The sequence below is a fragment of the Ochotona curzoniae genome, unplaced genomic scaffold, assembly GCF_017591425.1.
Source record: "Ochotona curzoniae isolate NIBS_2020 unplaced genomic scaffold, NIBS_Ocur_1.0 contig_4645, whole genome shotgun sequence".
Taxonomy (NCBI): domain Eukaryota; kingdom Metazoa; phylum Chordata; class Mammalia; order Lagomorpha; family Ochotonidae; genus Ochotona; species Ochotona curzoniae.
The window spans coordinates 1,042,557-1,063,115 of NW_024466353.1; the positions used below are offsets into that span (position 1 = coordinate 1,042,557).

Here is a 20,559-nt window from a genome sequence, read left to right on the forward strand (position 1 = left end):
AGCTACCTTCACTCCCAGGTAGTTTGCTTCCATTTGCTTTTAAACAAAGACCTACTGTGTTCGTCTCATTCCAGTTGTGTAGGTCTTACTTCCCCTCACACTCCTGAGTCACTCACATTCTCAGCCGAACAAATCACACACTCCTGCCCTGCTACCTGCTGGTCAACATTCATGAAAGATCAGGCTTGCGCTGTTCACACCACACCTAAACCACAGCACCCCGGCAACAGAAGGGCCCCCCGACGTGTCCTTTCCCGTTAATCAGAAACTCGGCGTGTATGTCTGTGTGTTCCACATTATAAACACCCAAATTATCTTAAAATAAATGGCAGTGTCAGTTCTTACAGGAGATTTCAAATATGGAACACATGAAAATTTCCAACAGGGAAAATTATTCAGATCATCTACACTACAGCAAATCTCAACAACACTGCCTGGGTTCAGCTGGCCACACATTTTTGTTGTTGTTAAGATTTATTTGCTCATGGGGCAGATGCTATAACTCAACAGACTAATCCCCCACCTTCGAGTGGTGGCAGCCCACATGGGTGCTGGTTTGTATTTGGGCTGCTGCACTTCTAGTCCAGCTTCCTGCTTATGGCCTGAGAAAGCAGTGAAAGATGGCCCAAGTCCTTGGTACCCTGCACCCAAATGGCTCTAGGCTCCTAGGTATGCATTAGTTCAGCCCTGGCCATCACAGCCATTTTGGGGCATGAACCAGCAGACAGAATTCTCTGATCTGAAGATCTTTTTTTTTTTTTTCGCAATTATTTATTTATTTGAAAGGCAGAGGTACAGACAGAGGGAAAGGCAAAGACAGATCTTTCCTTTTCTGGTTCACTCCCCAAGTAGTCAAAACAGCTGGGGCTGAGCTAGGCCGAAGCTAGAAGCTGGAACAAGTGTCAAGGACCCAAGCAGGGCCATCTTCCACTGCTCTCCCGGGCACATTAGCATGGAGCTAGATCAAAAGTGGAGTAGCAAGGACCAGAGCTCATACAGGATGCCAGTGTGGCAGCTGGTGGCTTAACAACTTAGCCTGCTGCACCACACGGCTGGGCTTCCTCGCCCTGGTTTTGCTTGCTTTTTTAGTGAAGTTTTAATTGAAAACAACCAGGCTCATCTGTTTACATGTTGTCTGTGCCTGTGTTCACTCTAAGACTGTAAGTCAGAACATTTGCAGCATCGACAGACAGTCCCACAAAATCCTAATACTTAGGGCACAGCACTTCACTATGTCACAAGAACTGACATTTGATAGTGTCACGCAAACAAAATTGTCAGGTCTCACACAGCTGACAAAAAGACAGGCATAAACCATGCATAGGATTATATATTCATTGGTAAGTACATGTATAAAGATACATTTCTAAATGACATATTTTGAACCAATCCAAATCTGTATTCCTAAAATCCTATTATTTCATCGATAATGTAAATCTCCAGCAGGGACTCTCCCGAATTTTCCCCACTGTAGAATTTCAAGTAATAACTTGGTTGTACTGTGGAAGGGGACTTTCTTGGTCTGACCGAGGAGAACTATTTCCTTTCTGAGGCCTCACCTTCTTATCCAATATTATTATTTTGTCACCATGGCCTGTACATTCTGTGCCCCTGAAAACTCAACATTCATCTACAGCTGCAAAAGACAGCGGTGGAACAAGCTTGTTGCGTAACAAGGAAGACTCACATGTTCACACAATTCTCTCAGCTGGTATACCAGGAAAACTATTTTTGCACATCTCTTTAGTAAGCGAACGCCGGATGTACCAAATTAGAGTGCACCACTTGGATCTTTCTGTCCTGCCACCCGTCCCATCTTACACTTTGACAATGCAACATCAGGGAAACATACCAACTATACAGGTTAAACTTTCTTCACTTAATATATGAGCTGGAAAACAAGTTAACTGATGTACATTGTAGGTAAATGCATGCAAAGAGGCACATACATCTAGAATGTTACTCAGTACTTTAAGTGTTTTTTTATACTGGCTTATGTGTCTACTAATTATGTTTTCTCTTGGATTCATGTATAAGTGATTTATCTAAATATTTGCTTATAACTGTCAGGATATTAATTAGTGCACAAAGATACAATCGCTAAAGACCATTTTAAGATGTGTGAGAATGCACTTCTTTACCATTTGTCTCCATGATTTTGTGCAGCATGTTATAAAATCAGTGATGTCTCATTAATTTAAGAACTAGGCACTTTGGGGCTGGTGTTGTGGCAGTGGGTAAAGCAGCCGCCTGCAATGCCAGCATCCCATATGGACTCCGGGGTTCATGCCTCAGCTGCTCCACTTATGATCCAACTCCCTGCTAACGTCTGGGAAAAGCAGAACACAGCCTAAGTGTGTGAAACCCTGCCCCCCATGTGGTAGCCCCAGATGAAGCCCCTGGCTTCAGTCCAGCCCAGCCCTGGCTGCTGTAGCCATCAGGGGAATAAACCAGCAGACAGAAGATCTCTTTCTATATATATATATATCTCTGACTTTCAAATAAAAAACAGTAAGTTGAGCAGAAATGCATGTCATGCCAAATCTCAGTAAATCTTTCGATGGACTTATCTGGTACTTTAAGTGCTCCAGAATTTGGTTAGATGTATCCCTCTGCTGCTACCCTCCACAGCATAGAGCCCATAAACACTCCTCTCCTTGCTGTTTGTCTAAATCTTACAGGTCCATAAAGCTGATCTCAAACATCAGTCCCTCCACAGAGCCTGACACAGTGACTGCAACCCCTCTGACTTCCTTTCTAGTTCCCTGTTGACGCTAATAAACACTTCCTTACTTACTGAGCCGACCTAACATGCTTATCACATCAAACACAGCTCGGTGGCACGCATGAGCACAACCTAACTTCTGTTTTGATGGAGTTTGGAGTTTAATGGAAGAGACAAACAAGTAACCAGGCCAGGAAAATTCAATGACGTATGTTCTCAGATCACAGTAAGGATAGTTTGTACTGGGAATACATAGGAGAAGCAGCAACCCAACTGCAACCGCAGGCACATGTTATACAGCTCAGGCCTGGGTGACTGAGTGCCAGGGTTGTAGTGAAGCAGGGCGGGTGCTGGAAGAATGAAGAAAGTTCTACCTGAAGAGCTGAAATGTTCACCTGCATGTCTCAAGCTACCAATACAAGGTCACCAATGTGCTGTTCAGAAGAGAGATCCGCACTGCTGGGGTCTGACCACGACTTAGCCAGTACTTCCCACAATGGAAATGAATGAGCTATGCAGACTGTAGGCACCGATCAAGAAGGTCAAGTCTCTATGGAAGGAGTCCTGCACACTGACAGTAACACCTCTGACAGAAGCAGGGGACAGAGACAGGAGCAGCGAGGGATGCCAAGAAGAGGAACTGGTAAGGAAGCACAAGACCAGGAGACTGTGCTATGTGGAAACTAAGTGCAGAAAGGTTATCATGAATAAGAACAGGACCAACTTGACAGTAATGATGCTGACATATCAAGTACGGCAGCTCACTGGGGGACCTCACTGGGGACCTTACTGATTCAAGAGAGACTGGAGAGGGAGGAATTCAATATAGTTGTAACACACAAACTTTGGAGAAGATTTCTACACAAGAAGCTGGAAGGGAGCAGTATGATGAACCAGCAGATGGAGTTTTTGAAAGCAGCAGCTTACCATGTCTGAATGGGAGTGAAAGACAGTACGACGGAGGGCAGAGAGAAATCCCGCCTGCCTGTTCCTCTGACTCCCTTGCTCACTGACCACCCTACACTCCCTCCTGCTCGCACAGGCCTGACCCGAGAGCCACAAGCACCCAGACACAGGCCTTTCCCAGACTCAATGCTTATGTTTCCTCTTCCTTTAATAAAAGGAGAGACCAGGAGGGTAGAGCCTGTCTCATTTCCATATTCGTGCAGCTCTTGCTCACCACACAAGGCACATTCCAAAAGAAACAAGCAATGTGCCCTCAAGGACGAGGACACCCCAACTACAACACAAGAACCTCCAAGGAAGGGACTGCCCACTGCTCTCCAATCCACTCCAGCTCTGAGAACAGCAGGTTGTTCACATCCTGGGAAACTGAGATAAGTGGTCTTGCATATCTATTTTCACAATGGCTGCTGCAGTAACACACTTCTATTGAAGTTAACTTAGAAATATTGATAATATTGATCATTTACCCTGAGCACTGAAAAAACAGCTCTGTGAGTTATTCTGTCTTGTGTATTACTCAAAGTGCTCTTAGAAAACAGTATCCATTGTATTGTATTCTACCCTGGCATAAATACCTCTTAGAATTCAATATCAGGACAGGCTTGGTCTGGCACATTGGATCCACCCTCATTTGCTCTGACAGCTGATTGTCAGACCCCCCTCCAATAACTATTAACAGTGTCTGGGACCTGTGTCTGCTCGTCAGGAGCCCCTGGGTACTGCAAGAGATATACTTGCGGTCACTGGCATCTCAGCTTCTTGGTGAGGATCCTGAAAAGCATTGTGACGTGTTGTTCCTTTAAGTAGATGCGACTGATTGCCCAGATACGGAGTGTGAGGTCAGAAGTAGGTCAACCCTCCAGGTTTTAAAAAGGGGACAAAGTTGGGCATATTTTCTGGAGTTAAAATGGAAAAGTTTGAGGCTACCATTAACTAACTATTTTGATCACATTTTCTGGAAACATAATCTGTTTTCAGCTGTTTCAGATTTGTAATTTTATATTTGCATTTGTAGGAAATATGAAAGCTATATATCCAAATTCCATCTGATAATGATAATATCACTTCAACCCTTCACAAAGAATCAAATACCAACAAGTGGATCACTAATGAATAGAATAGGTACTGATTATACAACCCATTATTTTCCTCTCTTGGTTACCAGGACTCTGTTGCCAGTGATAAAGGTACGAAACTCAGCTGTACACCAAAGTTGCCTTTCCTTGTAGAGCCTTCTAATCTCATATTCGGGCAGTCCAATCGCACATGTACATTCCATGTTGAACCTCAGATTGCTTTAATAAGCAAGTAATGTACAAATAAATCCGCTAATATCTACTAGCTGATTATGCCCTCACATTGTATAAAACACAATCTATTTCACGGACCACTTTCTTAAGTTTATTTAGGACTCTGACAGTTCACTTTGCAACATATGATACTCCAAGAAGTTCATGAAACATGGAATTAAAAGATAGATTATTTTTGTGCAAAGATAAAGTCGGGGGAGGCTGGGACATGATAAAATGAAAACCAGGCAAATAAGGAGTATTCAATAAGTCATCAGAAAATGTCTATTATGAAAAAACTATGCATGAACTTCAAAGATTTTTGTGTGAGAAACAAATGTAATCTTTCAAAACTTTCAAAAATGTTTATTTTTATCTACCCAAAAAGATGGGGAGGGGTTTCCTCCTGTTCATTGGATTCATCTACAAGTGCCTACAGGAGGCAGGGCTAGGCCAGCACGTGGACCATCATCTGCTGCCTTATTGGCATGTTGGCAGGGTGCCAGATGAGAAGCAGAAGTGCCAGGACTCGAACTGGTATTCCATGGGGGATGTAGGTATCCCCAGCGGCAGCTAAATCTGCTGTGCCAAAGCAACTGCCCATCCATGAACTTCCTGAAGACCTCTTTATGGGCAGAAAATGTAAGTCAGAGCAATCAATGGCGTACACAACTAACAGGAAAATTACAGGCCAGGGAGAGTAACAGCTAACGGATCTGCATAATACTCTTGGCATAGCATTTTAGCCCACATATACTGTGGCATTAGTGTCTCCATGGGCTGAATAACCCAACTTGATTTCTACTTTCCGTACTATAAGCAATAATAAAGGTCAAATAATTTCAAGTTGGTTAAAAGCTTTCAGAGATATTAGAGATGGAAGTTACGTATGCAATTACAAACCCATCCTTCCGGTTCTACAAATAAAGTAAATGAGCAATGCTGATTGCTACTTATTAGCACGAGGAAACATGCTGTAAAAAAGGTGAGCCGGACAAAGCCTCCAAGGAAAATGTACTGCAGGAATGAAGGATGTACATTTCACAAGATTTCAGTGTTACTTAAGATATAACATTTTAGAGTAATTTATGTACATACCCCTTAAAACAAGCATAGCTCAGGGCAACTGTATCTGTGAAACAGAATCTTTAAGGGGAAAAAAAGAGAATTAGTGAATTAGCAATGACTATCAGGAAGTCTAGAAAAATTCCTTCAACATGGTGTAAAGTGCTTAAATGCAATGGTTACATGGAGCATCCTGCTTCGCTCTGTCCCAAAAGTGAAGGTGACAGTGGGACTGTTTAGGAAGCTAAGGATTTTAAATACGGTTTTTAAAAAGCTGTGTAATTTCCTTTTGGGGGAATGGAATCGTGCCATACCACTGCACGATTCTTCATCTCTCCTAGCAGAGACTGAAGTCTAGACAGACAGGAGGAGTCAGAGACATGGCAACAGCTTTTGTGCTGCCAGAACTGAATGATGCTCTAATAATGATGTCACTCAGAGGGCCCAGCATACAGTAGCCTAGCGGCTAAACTCCTTGCCTTGCATGCACTTGCATCCCATATGAGCACTGGTTCTAATCCCGGCAGCTCCACTTCCCATCCAGCTCCCTGCTTGTGGCCTGGGAAAGCAGTTGAGGACGGCCCAAAGCCTTGGGACCCTGCACTTGCGTGGGAGACCCAGAGGAGGCTCCTGTCTTTGGATCAGTTCCACTCTGGCCTTTGCAGTCACTTGGGGAGCGAATCAACGAACAAGAGATTTTTCTCTCTGTGTATCTGACTTTCCAATGAAAAAAATAGATAAGCCTTTTAAAAAAGTAATTATGTTACCATAAACAAATGCATATAACAAACTTGGGAGGTTAAGCAAAAAATAATAACTGTCTCCATTGAACCTGTCTTTATGTCCTTACATGAAGGTAAAAATGAGAGCGATTGATTTCAACCAGCTTCCCGGATTGCATTTTTTATTGTGCACATTAATCACAAATTTTAGAGGTCATTTACATGGCAGTAATCCAAAGATTCTTGTTACTCAAAAATGTGCGGGGGCCTTTTCAAGGATTAAACTTACACATTTTGTCCCATTTTTTCTTTGTGATTTTTTTAAATGAGCTTTGATGTGTGTCCAAAGTTCATAAAACCACCACTAACTATTATCAAAGATCTCCATACATGAAGTAATTAGAGAACCATTCTAGGATGACCAATAGCATAAGCTAGTGTGGAGGGTGATCATAAAAAAAATAAAGAAAGAAAGAAATATTCATTTGTTAATTGGAAATTTAGCTTGAAAATGGGGAAAGTAGGTTGCAGTTTGGATCTTAGCAGAACTAAAGCAATACTGACTTTTAACAGAAAAAAAAATACTCTATTTTTCAGAATAAAGAGAGCATGATAAACAAAAGTTTTTAAAATGTCCAGCAGGTGAGAAGACGTAACAGGTCTGTCTACATGGTTTACTGACAAGAAAGGCAAAGAATAATCTACAAATTTTAAATCAAAGTAAATAGTTGAATAAGATCCTCGATTGAATGCTGAAATATCAGCTTTGCAGGATTCTATTCATCTTTATATAGTGCCTACATGTTACTACAATATTCTCAATATATATTTATGCAAGTAGTTTCTCTTCTAATCTCTTCTAAATTGTCTACTATACGCCCTGCATTGCTCTTGGCATAGGGAGAATAAAAACAAAGATATTCTAGCCTCTGGAGGAAGAAGTCATCATTAACTTTGATTATGGCTTGGTGATAACAGGAAAATACCTTTAAATTTTTCTTTACAGTAATACACTATTAAATGCCAAACCTTTAGAGTATGGCATGTGTTAGATTCAAGTTCCCATGATCAGTCTTTATAACCAATCTTTCTCTCTGTTTCTCCTTCTCTTTGTAAATCTCCCTTTCCAATAAAAATTAAGATCCTCCATCCGCTGGTTCACTCCCCAAGTGTCTGCCATGGCCAAAGCTGAGCCAACCAGAAATCAGGAGCCTGGAGCTTCTTCCAGGTCTCCCATGCTAGCTCAAGGTGCCAAGGATTTGGGTCATCCTCTATTGCTTTCCCAGGCCACAAGCAGGGAGCTGGATGGGAAGTGGAGCAGCTGAGATATGAACTAGCAACCCTAAGGGATCCTGACACATGCAAGGTGAGGATTTAGGCACTAGGCTATCACGCCAGACCCTAGTTCTAACTTTTAATACCAGCTTTCTACTCTTGTAAGCTCTGAGAAGTGGTGATGGCTCAAGAAGCTACATCCCTCCTTCCATGGGACACACCTGGATCGAGCTGCCAGCTCCCCGCTCCAGCCAGGTCCAACACTAGGCATCTGAAGAATGAACCAGCAGAAGTCAATCTGTCCTTTAAAATAAATATCTTAACAATATAAAATAATTTTGGTGTTTTTTTTTCAGAAGCTGTTGCCTCTGATTACAAGATACTCAAATTAACTTAAGGTGAATTGTAGGTGACTACTACAATATTCAAGCATTACAATATGGCTGAAGATTCCTGCTACCCTATCCTCCATACTGTCACTTTGAAGTCCCTTAGATACTGTCCCATAGACATCTGTCTACCCATTTCATTCCATGCTACATGTTGGGTGTTTTAGGTTTTTGTTTTGGCTTTTTCTTCCCCACTTAGCTTTAGCTTCAGCTCTTTTGGATCAGCCTCTATCCCCTGGCCACTACCTCTCGCCACACCCATCCTCATTCACTGCAAAGCTGCTACCGTTGTCTGCTTGCTCTCTGGCTTGTCTGCCCTTCGCCGCTCCAAGTCAGGGTGTGGGTTCTCTGGGAGGGATCTGCTGTGGCTCTTCTTCACTGCTGCCCTGCTAGCCTCTGGCCCAGAAGCTAGGCAGCATTCAGTATTCCCATGCAAACAGATGAAAAGATGCATGAAGAGTTTGTACCCCTTACTCTACATATGGTAAACTGAGGCCTCACAAGCCATTGGTAAGTGTTTCTTTTTTTTAAAATATTTGTTTTATTTTTATTGGAAAGTCAGATATATAGAGGTGAGACAGAGAGGAAGATTTTACATCCATTGATTCACTCCCCAAGTGACGGCCAGAGCAGAGCTAATCTGAAGCCAAGAGTCAGGAGCCTCTTCTGGGTCTCCCATGCAGGTACAGTGTCCCAAGGCTTTTGGTTGTCCTTGACTGCTTTCCCAGGTCAGAAGCTGGGATCTGGATGGTAAGCAGGGCTGCCAGGATTAGAACCAGTGCCCATATGAGATCCTGGTGTATGCAAGGTGAGGACTTAAGCCGCTAGGCTACTGTGCCACTAGTAAGTTCCCTAGGCTTACTAAGCTCCCACTACTAAGTTTTGTGTGCCTTGTTCAGTGCTTCACAAAATCTTGACTGGGCTGCTAATTTTCAAAGCTTAGAAAATTCACTTCTTTTAACTTTCAAAATTTGAGCTCCTCTGATACGTACAAATGAGCAGAAATCCAGGACTGAATCCCAATTGGCCATGACAGCCAACTTCAGGTAATGGCTTGCCTTTGAAAGAGGCCCACTGACCTGGCCTAACCCCACATGCCCTCTCTGGCCTTGACCATGGCCAGGATGTTGGTCTGATCTTGTCAAGACATCTCCTCTGCCATCCCTCTCGTGTGATTCCTACCATTCGTGTTCTCATAGACCATCGCAGTATCCAATCTTAGAGTTACGTCTTCAGAAATGAATTCATATCAGCACTAATCTACTTATACTTTCACACCATGACATGCAAGAATTACACCACTAAATGCAAAAGCTGAATTCATAATAAGCCAGAAAAAAATCTAGATAAGAAGCTGTGAATCCAAGCAGGATCCCTACCATCTATCACACACTAGTTTACTCAAGAATATTCAACTGAGAGAGCACTATGTTACACATGTCATCAGCTGGCAAAGATTTTTTCAGAAATACTAATAATTTTAAGATTCAGTAAGATGAGTGTCACCACACATTGTAGAAAACAATTTCATTAAGAGCATCAAGAACCATAAAATAGTTACTAATCCATGGCCCAGCAATTAAACTCCCTGGAACTTACCCTAGAAAAATAATCAGTGTGGCTGACAAAGATTAATTTTCAAGGACATTCATCATGGCATAATTTATAATATCAAATACATTAGAAATCTACATATCTAACAATAGGAGTGACGAAATAAATTATGGTACACTCAGATGATGAACAATTATGCAAACACTGACATTACACTTCCAAAAGCCATTTAGTAATATGGGGAAATGCTCACAGAACTTTCTTAAGCCTGTATTTGCAAAGAATTTTACAGAAGCAATTATAGTGATCTTGTTCTCCTCAGGCTTACTAGCTAATACGTCTGGATAACATTTCTCCAAATACTTCCCACTTGGGTAAGAGTGAAATGAAAGGACAACAGAACAGAAGCTGTGACACCAGAGACACTACACAGCCTAGTATCTGAATGCTGATCTAGACGGCTGGCACTGATTGGTTCTACAGCAGGTAACAGCAAAAATGAGAGGGGATGGGAAGAGACTACAGAATGGAGAGACAGAGGCGAGGCCGAGAACATGTGGAAGATGGGATGTTGGAGTGGATGTTAGGCTGGATTTTAAGGAAACTCTCTGAGCCACACACTACAGTATTACAATTTAAGAAATTCCCTTTTGGGTTAATTTATAGCCTTTATGTAGATCAGACACAACACTTACAAGAAGCATTATTTGCTTCTTGTAACAGTAACCACACGAAGGGTCGAGCGGGATGTCACGGTAGAAAAAGCAGAACCGCTTCACAGCCGTGAAAAGCACAACAACAAAAACTGAAAGTCTGCGAGCACCAAAATAAACTGTCTGTGCGAAGGATGATTATAGCCAAACAAGGAGGAAGTTGCATCTTGGTTTTGGAATTACTGAGATGTGCAGAAGCAGAAAACAGCACACATGTTCATTTGCACCCAGGAGCCAAACGATCTGACAGCTGCAGTGAAAGGAGCAGAACTCAGGCTCCACCAAACACCCATGGCCTGGCTACGTGGCTCAGCCATGTGGTTCAGCTATGTGGTTACTCCTTCAGCAAAGCTTACAAACGCTGCTCCCTTGTCTGTATGCCTGGGTGCATGAACTGTTTGCACAGCAGGTTTATGAGGGACTTAGCGTTCACCGCCGGCCTCTGGAAGTAACCCAATAGGCTACCAGGTCTAGAGAAAGCTGAAGGAGTCCTGGAGGTTCTCTTTCCTAAGTGAAAGCTGATTAGCTGTTGTAGGCAGTCACCTCTAAGAGGATACACTACTTTCACACCATGGAATGAGATAAGGGGACAAGTGCTGGACTCTGCAGCAGCAGACAACGGGTCCCCAGGCTCGCCTTCTAGGGACCCATGGGGAATGGCGCTTCATATTAACCTCTCACTCAGCACTTCAGAATCTCCTTTTTCCCTTGGCCTGGGGCCACTTCTCTCCCACCTTGACACCTGCCTTTGTTCATGGACTTTGGTTACTTAGTAACTTCTGCTTTTCCAGTGCTTCATTTTAGGGAATTGATTCAAACTCTCCACACAAGCCATGTTCACACCCTGGGTTCCTTGAGTTCCTGGGTTCCTTGCTTTTAATAGTTTCTAAGCCTTTTCCACCACCTTTCAACTTCTGTTCCTCAGTTAACCCCACTCCCTTCTTTGTTCCCCTCTCCAAATACATCCATAAATTCAAACACATTAAAATAGTTGACTTTTATGCTGTTTTCATTTTCAATTTCTTTCCTAGGAATTTTTACTTTTTCTTGTTATCGTTGTTAAATTTTTGTTCAGCTCTGGCATTCTTTCCTCCCATTTCCCACTCTTTTCAACATTTAATACAGCCTTTAGAAAAATAAATCCATATGCTCTGTTCTTATACTAACCTACTAAAACTGAACTGGCCTAAGTCTTTAATTGAACTTAAAATCTTCATTGCTCATCTTAGTACTGTTAATCTAAATTGGTACTTAAGATTTCCTCAAGGGGCAGGTATTGTGGTACAGCAATTTAAACTGTTGCTTGGAATATTATCATCCCTGGGATTGAGTTTTGTTTCTTCTTTTGACAGAGTTCATGTAATAGGAGACAACAGATAATATTCCAGAGACTTGAGTTTTCTCCATCCATGTAGATGACTCAGTTGGAGTTCTTGGTTCTTAGATTTTGTCTGGTCCAGGCCCCAGCTGTTACAGGCACTGCTAATATGCACTTAGGGATGTAGCAGGTTCAGACTAAAGCTGTCAAGTCTCTGCCACCTGCAGGGAACACGGGGTTGATTTCTTGGCTTTGGCATTGGCCCTGCCCTGGTTGTTTTAAGCATCTGGGAAGTAAACCAGAGGATCCTTCCTTCTGCCCCACGTCTTCTGTATCTCTTTCATCACTGCCTCTCAAATAAAAGAATAACAAAGAAAAATAAAGAGGTGGCTCCCCTCTCCTACTTCCTTCTTCTAGAACACTTAACTGCTCCCTCAGCCCCAACCTTCCTTGCCTTTTCCCCTGCACAGTGGTAAACCTGTGAAGCCACACCTCTCCCAGCACTTCCCGAGTCACGGCGTTTCCCTGACCTGCAGCCAGCAAGGTCTTAATTCAGTCTAGGATTTTTTTTTTTCTTCCAACTCACATTCACTCAACAGTCAATGCCTTCACAGTTTAACTCAGGTTTTCTACCACTGGATTTCTCTGTCTCTTTAGGACAACAGCTTTTCCACAAACGAGGTCTCCATTTTCTAATCGGCCCAGTTGGCCAGGCTTTCAGTTCCTCAATACCTGAAATGCTCTTTTGAATTTCTAGCTATTACTCACATGTCATGACCTCTTTCTGGTCAATATATGCACTTTGAAATGCAATGAGAGACCTTAAAACCTTCTCAACGAACAAATGGCATCATCAAACAATTACAGTTTCTTGTATTAGTATTTTTCAGAACATGATTCCTTCCCTGGAGTTTCCGTAAAAACTATACTCAAACTTACAGGCAAGAGGACTTCACAAAGTTCATGGAAAATGCAATTAAAAAGACAGTTTACTTTTGATACATTTTTGAAGTTTATGCATACAAGGAGCCTTCAGCATTATCCAGCAAGTTTCTGGACAATGTATATAATAAAATATATGTATGAATACCAAATATGTTATATATATATAATGAGCTTATGTTTGAATTTTACATTTTTATGAGTCTGTTGAAGTCTCCTTATAATTAGCCAGTTACACACAAGCTACCAAGTCTACTTCGCAACCTTTAAAAATAAATCCAGTTGCAGGTGTTTAGCCTAAGTGGTTAAGATGTCAAAGTGTTTGGATGTTAAAGCACTTGCATCCTACAGCAAATGCCTATGCTTGATTCTCAGCTCTGGCTCCCAATTCCAGCTCTGGCCAACTCCAGGAGGCAGCAGCGAGGGTTCAAGTAATTGAATTCTTGCCCTCTCCCCACTGCCCAACCGACCTCCTCAGTGGGAGCCCTGCAGAGAGTTCCCAGCACCCAGCTCTGGCCCTTGTCCAGCACTGGTTCAGTCCTTGCTGTTACGGAAAGGGTCATTTGGGAAAAGAATCATTGACTGGGAGCTCTCTGTCCCTCTACCTCTCCAAAAAGTCCACTTAGAGTCCACCCAGAATCTAATCTCACATCTATAAATAGTTAATGAACTGATAAGAAGTATGGGAAAGCAGGAGAGAAGAAAATGACTGGAAAGGAAGATTGGGAAAGCCTATATGTTTGAAATGTATTCTGTGAAAAAGAGGGAGTTACTATGGATAAAATCACGGTTCACATTATAACTTGTAAACAAACTTGTCCGGGAAGCAAATTTAAAACTGATCTAAAAAAAAAATCCCACCACAATGCTAATAGAACCAAATGTACTCAATGAGACTTACGAAGGACTGTTTTCTAAGTTACTAAAGGAAAACAAGCCCTATAGAAGAATTTTTAAGAATTGAGCTTCATCGATGCTAGAAGTCCAATGGAAACGAGTCAAAGGCTGCCACTTTACATCTTCTGCAGGAGGCAGGAAGGACAAGGCAGCCAGAAGCTACCTGGTCAGCTTTGTCAGTTCAGACCTAAGCATGTGCCCTGATTTCCTACTCCTGCCTGCTCAGTGCCATCTCCTCCTCTACCCCTTGAGACTTTGGTTGGCCCCTTTCCTGGACTCCCATAAGGGACTGCTTCCTTCCTTCAGGCCCAGCAGTCTTTGGTGGAAGTACTGTTATTTTGTGCAGGGTCCCCTAACACACACTTAGTGCACAAAACCAGCCATAATGGGTGCTTGTTCCTCTCTTTCACCGAAATGAAGGCAGGCAAGTGCCGAATCAATGAAGGGAGCAGAAGCTGAAAATAGGATGATACGCCGCTGACAACACAGCAAAACAATACAAAGCTGTAAAATGCAATACCTGATGGGCCAGAATATAGATATTGTGTCCCACATCTTTTGGGGAAACACCATCATCTCCGCTCTCCTCATCCCCATGATCGCACTCCAGCCCTTGGTTATAGGCATTCTTCATCACATCCACCTGTCAGGAAAAAAAAAAATACAAGGTCAAAAAAGCCCTGAGCATCATGCAATTTAGATTACTTGTGGAGAATAATTTAAAATTAGGGAGCCTCAGGAGAGCAAAAGCATGAAAGGGCTCTAAGAGTAAATGGTCTCAGAAACCATCTTGACTTCAATGAACAACATCATTCCATTCCTACATAGGCTCGGTAATGTTGCTCCTCCTGGCCACACCTTGCAAATGTGTGGTAAATCAAGCTGCACCTTATCTCCTCCTCATCTGTCCATCTTGGCTCCATTCTCTGCTAGAAAAGTGACAGCACAAGAGTGTGGTGCCAGTGTGCCACAGGTGTGCTTCTGTGAATGCTGAGGCCCTGAGCTCTGTGGGCTTAAGTATGTTCTGAATGCTTTTCGAATCTGATGCTTGACCATCATCATCTAGGGGAGGCATCTGATGTTGCAGTTAAAACAGTGATTAGGACACATCATACATTAGAATACCTAGGGTCAATTCTGGCCCTACTCCCCTCCTAGTAAGAACTACTGAAGAGCCTAAGAGGAAACAGGGGAGGGCCCAAGTAGCTGGCTGACTGCCAAACACGCTGTAGATCAAGACTGGGTCCCAGCTTTGGACTTTGCCTGGTCCAGCCCAAGATGTTACGGTCATGGAAGGAGAGAACCAGCATTTAGGAGATTTCTTTCTCTATTTCAAATAAATTTTTAAAAATTTTTTTAAAAAAATGTTGTGGGTGCAATAACTCAACACGCGAATCCTCTGTCTGAAGTACTGGCATTTAATATAGGTACCAGTGCTAGTCCTGGCTGTCCCATTTCTCATATCTCTTCCTGCTTATAGCCTTGGAAAACAGCAGAGAATGTTTTAAGGCCTTAGGTGCCTGCACCCACGTAGGACACCCAGAAGAAGCTCCTGACTCCTGGCTTTAGACTGGCTCAGCTCTGTGCACTGCAGATACTTGGAGAGTGAACGAGCGGATGGAAGAGTTCTCTCTCTCTCTCTCTGTATTTCTCCTCTCTGTAAATCTGCCTTTCAAATAAAAATAAGTAAATCTTTACATTCACATGTCACAAATAAGAGGAAAGTTACTATTTCTTACATAAGACACACAGAGGATCTCTACGCAACACCCACCAGCACTGAACACAACCTTCTCCAGGCCATACACTGTGCAACAGCTTACTGAGCTGCACATGCAGTAAGTATCTACAAAGCTCTTGGTTTTATTTTTTTATTTCTTGGAGATTAAAGTAAAAACCTTGAAGGATATAATTTTTATCAACTCCACCTGTGTAATCCCACACTCTAGGAAACCAAAACCAACATACTTTGGGGCAAATAAAAAACACATTTAGCGTAGAAGAGTTGATTAAGAGCAGTGTCCAGTGTGTATAATAAGGAACAAAGCCATAGGACGCAACTCTCACATACATGTGCCATGGCAGGGCCTTCAGGGCATTTGTAGTGGAAGCTCCTGGCACCCTGTTCCATGCTGGGGGAGCCCACAAAGGACTGACATCCCATCCATGTGTCCTTTCAGGCTAACGTTCATAACACAGCTTCCAACAGTTTCCTTACCAGCTCCCTGGGCCTCATGTTGAACAGAATCCTTTCCGCATTTTCACTGTCATGTCTGCTTTCCATGATGGCCAGCAAGAGCTTGGAGGCGTTGTTCTGCGGACACAGAGTGAAGTCAGTGTGCGTGCAAAGTCTATTTCATGGATTAACGATCCCCGCGTTTGTTATAATGAGATTGCAGTGACCATTTATTTTAATCACATAGAACTTAAAAGTGCTAATTATTTGGGTGATTAACATTTTAATACAGAATGTTGTACTTTGTTGTCACCAAAAAATAAGGCTAATTAATCATAAGAGATATATAACAAGAAATATTTTTAAAATGGGTAAGAAGGTGTTTCATATATAAAAGTTATTTACTATACACTGTATGAAAATATAACCACATTTACCTTGCCGCTATCCCAAGCAGGCAAGGTAATATGATATTTAACATCAACCAACAAAAAAATCAGGTGAAGAGCGATCAATGACATGTTTTACAAAAATTGTATGTTAAGAAATTTAGAATAATTTGGTTTTAAAGATTTATTTAAAAGTAGAGAAAACTGCTTCACAAATGAAATGTTAATATGTAAGCAAGTCAAATTTTTAATGAAATCTGGGTACTAACTAATGAAATTTGATCTGTAAAGCTCTACAGTTACCTGTTTGGAATATAAATGTATGGATAATGATTTGCTGATCTCATAGCATCTTTGCCATCTGGCTTATAGAAAGTAACATTTTCTCTGTTGGCTTAAGTAAGAATGAAAATGGCTTTGATTGTTTTTGACATGTTCTAACTTTGGGTTACACATTCATTGTCTCAGACAATTTCACCTATGAGTGTAATGACGTTTCTGCTATGACTTACAACCTGAAGTGAAGATCAGAGAGTTACAGAAAGATAACACAGGGTGCACAAGTTCTTAATCATTCTGTACAGTATTTCTGTGTACAACCCTTCCTTCCATGCATAACCTTTGACAGGAGTACAGAAGGAGCAGAGTCCATTCAGAACTCTACTAACACCACCTGCTGGCATGGATACGGAGAGAAACGTGCAGGCTAGTAAGACACTGTGGAAGTCAGTATGGATAGGGGTAAGAGCACTGAAAACTGATCTACTGTATGACCCAGCTCTCCCGCTGCTGGGAATATATCCAAAAGAAATGAAATCTGCATATGATAAAGGGATCTGTAATCCAATCTATAACAGCAAAGACATGAAAACAGCCCAGATGCCCATTCCAAGAGGAGTAGATAAAGAAATTGTGGCACATCTACTCCATGGAATACTACTCAGCCACTAAAAATAATGAAATTCTACCATTTGCAACCAAATGGTTCCAAGTACAGACCACTAAACTCAGTGAAACAAGTCAATCCCAGAAGGACAAATATCGTATGTTCTCTCTGATATACGGCAACCTTCATGCAAAATACAAGATCACTAGCCCATTCAATACTTTTTTTGCTACACCTCGGGGGGGGGATGATATTTTTGTTTTTCATTTTCATAAATTAATTTTCTCACTGACTCATAGGTCACACTATAGCATTATTTACTTCAGGACGATCTTATATATATATTTTTTATTTCTTCAGTGACACAGTCATTCAATAGCATGTTATTTAACTTAATGTTGTAACTTTTCTATTTTACTATTCTGTTGATTTTGTTTTATGGCTTTTCATTAAAGGGGATGTTTCATAACTATGTAGTAGAGACTGTTACATACAAATAAGATACAATGCAGTGTGCATCTCTACTTCCAAATTAAAGATGGACTCTCAATGAAACTGTTGAATATATCTTGACAATAAGATGCTGGACTCTGTCACTGCCCATGCCTACAGTGTCAGGATACATTGCAGAAACAATAGCAGAATGATGGACTTATGACTGATTGTGAAGGACTATACTACTGTAATTCTATGGGGGAATCGGTAAGGGGTGGGAATTTGGGGAAGGGAAAATTCCAGAGTCTATGAACTTTTTCATGGAGTAATAAATTTTTTTTTTCCCTAAGAGAGAGTTACAGCCTTAAGACCATCTTAAAGAGACTAATGCTAGGAGCAGTGGTTATAAAGATGACAGTGACACCAAGGTTACTCTCTCATCATGAAAAGACTTCAGTAATACTGGGGAGAGGGAGACAGTAGCATCGTTTTTCAATAATGTGCATATTTTCATCAATCCTGAAAGCTACACTTAGAATCATGTATTACATGCAAACAACATGCATGCAAATACATTTCCAGGTTTGGTGGAAAGCACGACCCCTTAGATCTATTTGAACAGACATCCACAGAAGTCAAAGATAAAACTTGAGCAACACTAACACCATTCTCTAACCAGCCACTCTCAGCAGGAACCATGTATGATACCTTATAATCCAGCCAGTGTTGTAATACTACTGGCAATATTTTTTTCCCTGATGAATCTTCTTTTATGTAATTTGTCATGAGAATGGAAATTTTGCACATGATCTACTGAATTCAGAATCAGTTAAAAGAGCTTATATATACTAAAAAAAAAAAATCAAATTCAAGTATCAGTGTTAGCACATTTTCTTCCAGAAGAAATCAGATTCCTCAAAAATTTAAAACGTATCTATTCACAAATTCCCCACTCCAAATATAGAGATTGGGCCCAGCGGTGTGGCCTAGCGCCTAAAGTCCTCGCCTTGAAAGTGCCGGGATCCCATATGGGTGCCGGTTCCAATCCCGGCAGCTCCACTTCCCTTCCAGCTCCCTGCTTGTGACCTGGGGGAGCAGTCGAGGACAGCCCAAAGCTTTGGGACCCTGCACCCGCGTGGGAGACCTGGAAGAGGTTCCAGGTTTCCAGCTTTGGATCGGCACAACCCTGGCCGTTGCGCTCACTTGGGGAGTGAATCACTGGACGGAAGATCTTCCTCTCTGTCTCTCCTCTCTGTATATCTGCCTTTCCAATAAAAATAAATAAATCTTGAAAAAAACATATATACAATTCAGTGAATATAAAATAAAAGATTAAGACATGCATATGAAAAATTCATAAGCTCATACGAAATCAGTAAGTACAGTCAAGTATGCTTAAAATTAGGGATAATTATGCAAATTAAGGAGTGAGTGATATAAAATAAAACCTTAATATTTTTAATATGGTATTTCTATGATGTTAAAGAGAACTTATTACTTTTAAAACAAGCTCTCATTGTAAGCCCCCACATTTGCCAATATACATAGTTTTGATTCACAGATATTATCTGTATACTGGCTAGGGCACAAATACCTCATATTAATAAAACACAAGGCACAGGTATAATCTACACAAAGACCACCTTCATTCCACTCTACGAATGTAAGCTCCAAAGTTTACACACGTTGCAAACAAAAACAGTGAAAAAAAATATATGTATTCCTCCCATTAACAGGATTTGCTTACTACAGTCCTGTAGCAAAGCTTTCACACTCCATCATACCCCTAAACTTACCATCAGAAACATGACTATAAATTGTCATTGCCACATTTACCCATATAAGGCTATACTTAATTACAGAGTCTCTATGATATCAGATAGATTTGATTTACACAGACATTGTATTTAAGCAATGATTTTATTTTACCTGTTTAGAACTCAGCATAATGTTGGCTTCATTAATTCATGTCAACTAAATATGTCTTAGCATTTGGAATTTACATAGTTTTTTTTTTAGCCTTCATTGTCCATTTCTATCTGAATAAAAAGTTTAAAAGAAAATTTTCCCAATGTCTGTGACTTCTGACAAATGGAACTGCTGGGAAGTGTGTACAAGGCTGAAGGGAAACTCTCCAAGGGATGACTATGACAATGCATTTTGTGTGGGGAAAAGATTCTAATGTAAACCAGAACAGCATTTAGAAAACTAAACTATGCTACTGCTTTGGTGTTAGCTAACTTGGACTTACTAGATGGAATTCAGTAGTCAGGGCGAATCAGAAATGTACGCAACATGAATGTTGAGCACCTTTTGATTCTCCACTTAATAAAAGATGTACAGTAAAAACAGAAGGGGAGTCATGAGGCTGAAATAATTTCCAAGACAGGACAGTCTGAAACACCACTCAATGCCAACTTCCCCATCCTTACCAGCCAAAGCTCCACCCCACCCTCACATTTTTAAACTAGGAATTTACCGAACAGTGTGCTTACTTTATTCCCTTCTGTCAGCATGAGCTGAAAATGTGACAAGATCCTGACTTTTTACGACACCTACTTAAAGACAGAGCACCGACTTGGGGTTCTGTGTAAAGAATGAGAAACCTCCCCACCCCACCTCCGGCACAGGGGATGTACTGTACCTTCAGTTGGAGCACCAGGTCCATTCGGTATTTTCCAAGAGGGTTTATGTCATTTAGGATCAGAGCAATGATGATATCAATCCCATTAGATTCGTGGGTAGCAATACATGTCTAGAAAATAAAACTATCTATAAGACAGTCTTCCAAATACAGTGTAACACTGGAACAGGACAT

General features: G+C 41.4%; 1 protein-coding gene across 4 annotated transcripts in view; it reads right to left on the minus strand.

Moving 5' to 3' along the window:
- ITPR2 (inositol 1,4,5-trisphosphate receptor type 2) overlaps positions 1-20,559 on the minus strand; it is a 400,740-nt gene that overhangs the window by 103,141 nt on the left and 277,040 nt on the right. For all 4 annotated transcript variants that reach the window (XM_040987441.1, XM_040987440.1, XM_040987442.1 and 1 more), the window contains 3 exons: positions 20,386-20,496; positions 16,074-16,169; positions 14,376-14,498 (listed from right to left, as the gene is read on the minus strand). In XM_040987441.1, the coding sequence (XP_040843375.1) occupies positions 14,376-14,498; positions 16,074-16,169; positions 20,386-20,496 (330 nt within the window). The remainder of the gene's footprint in view (positions 1-14,375; positions 14,499-16,073; positions 16,170-20,385; positions 20,497-20,559) is intronic.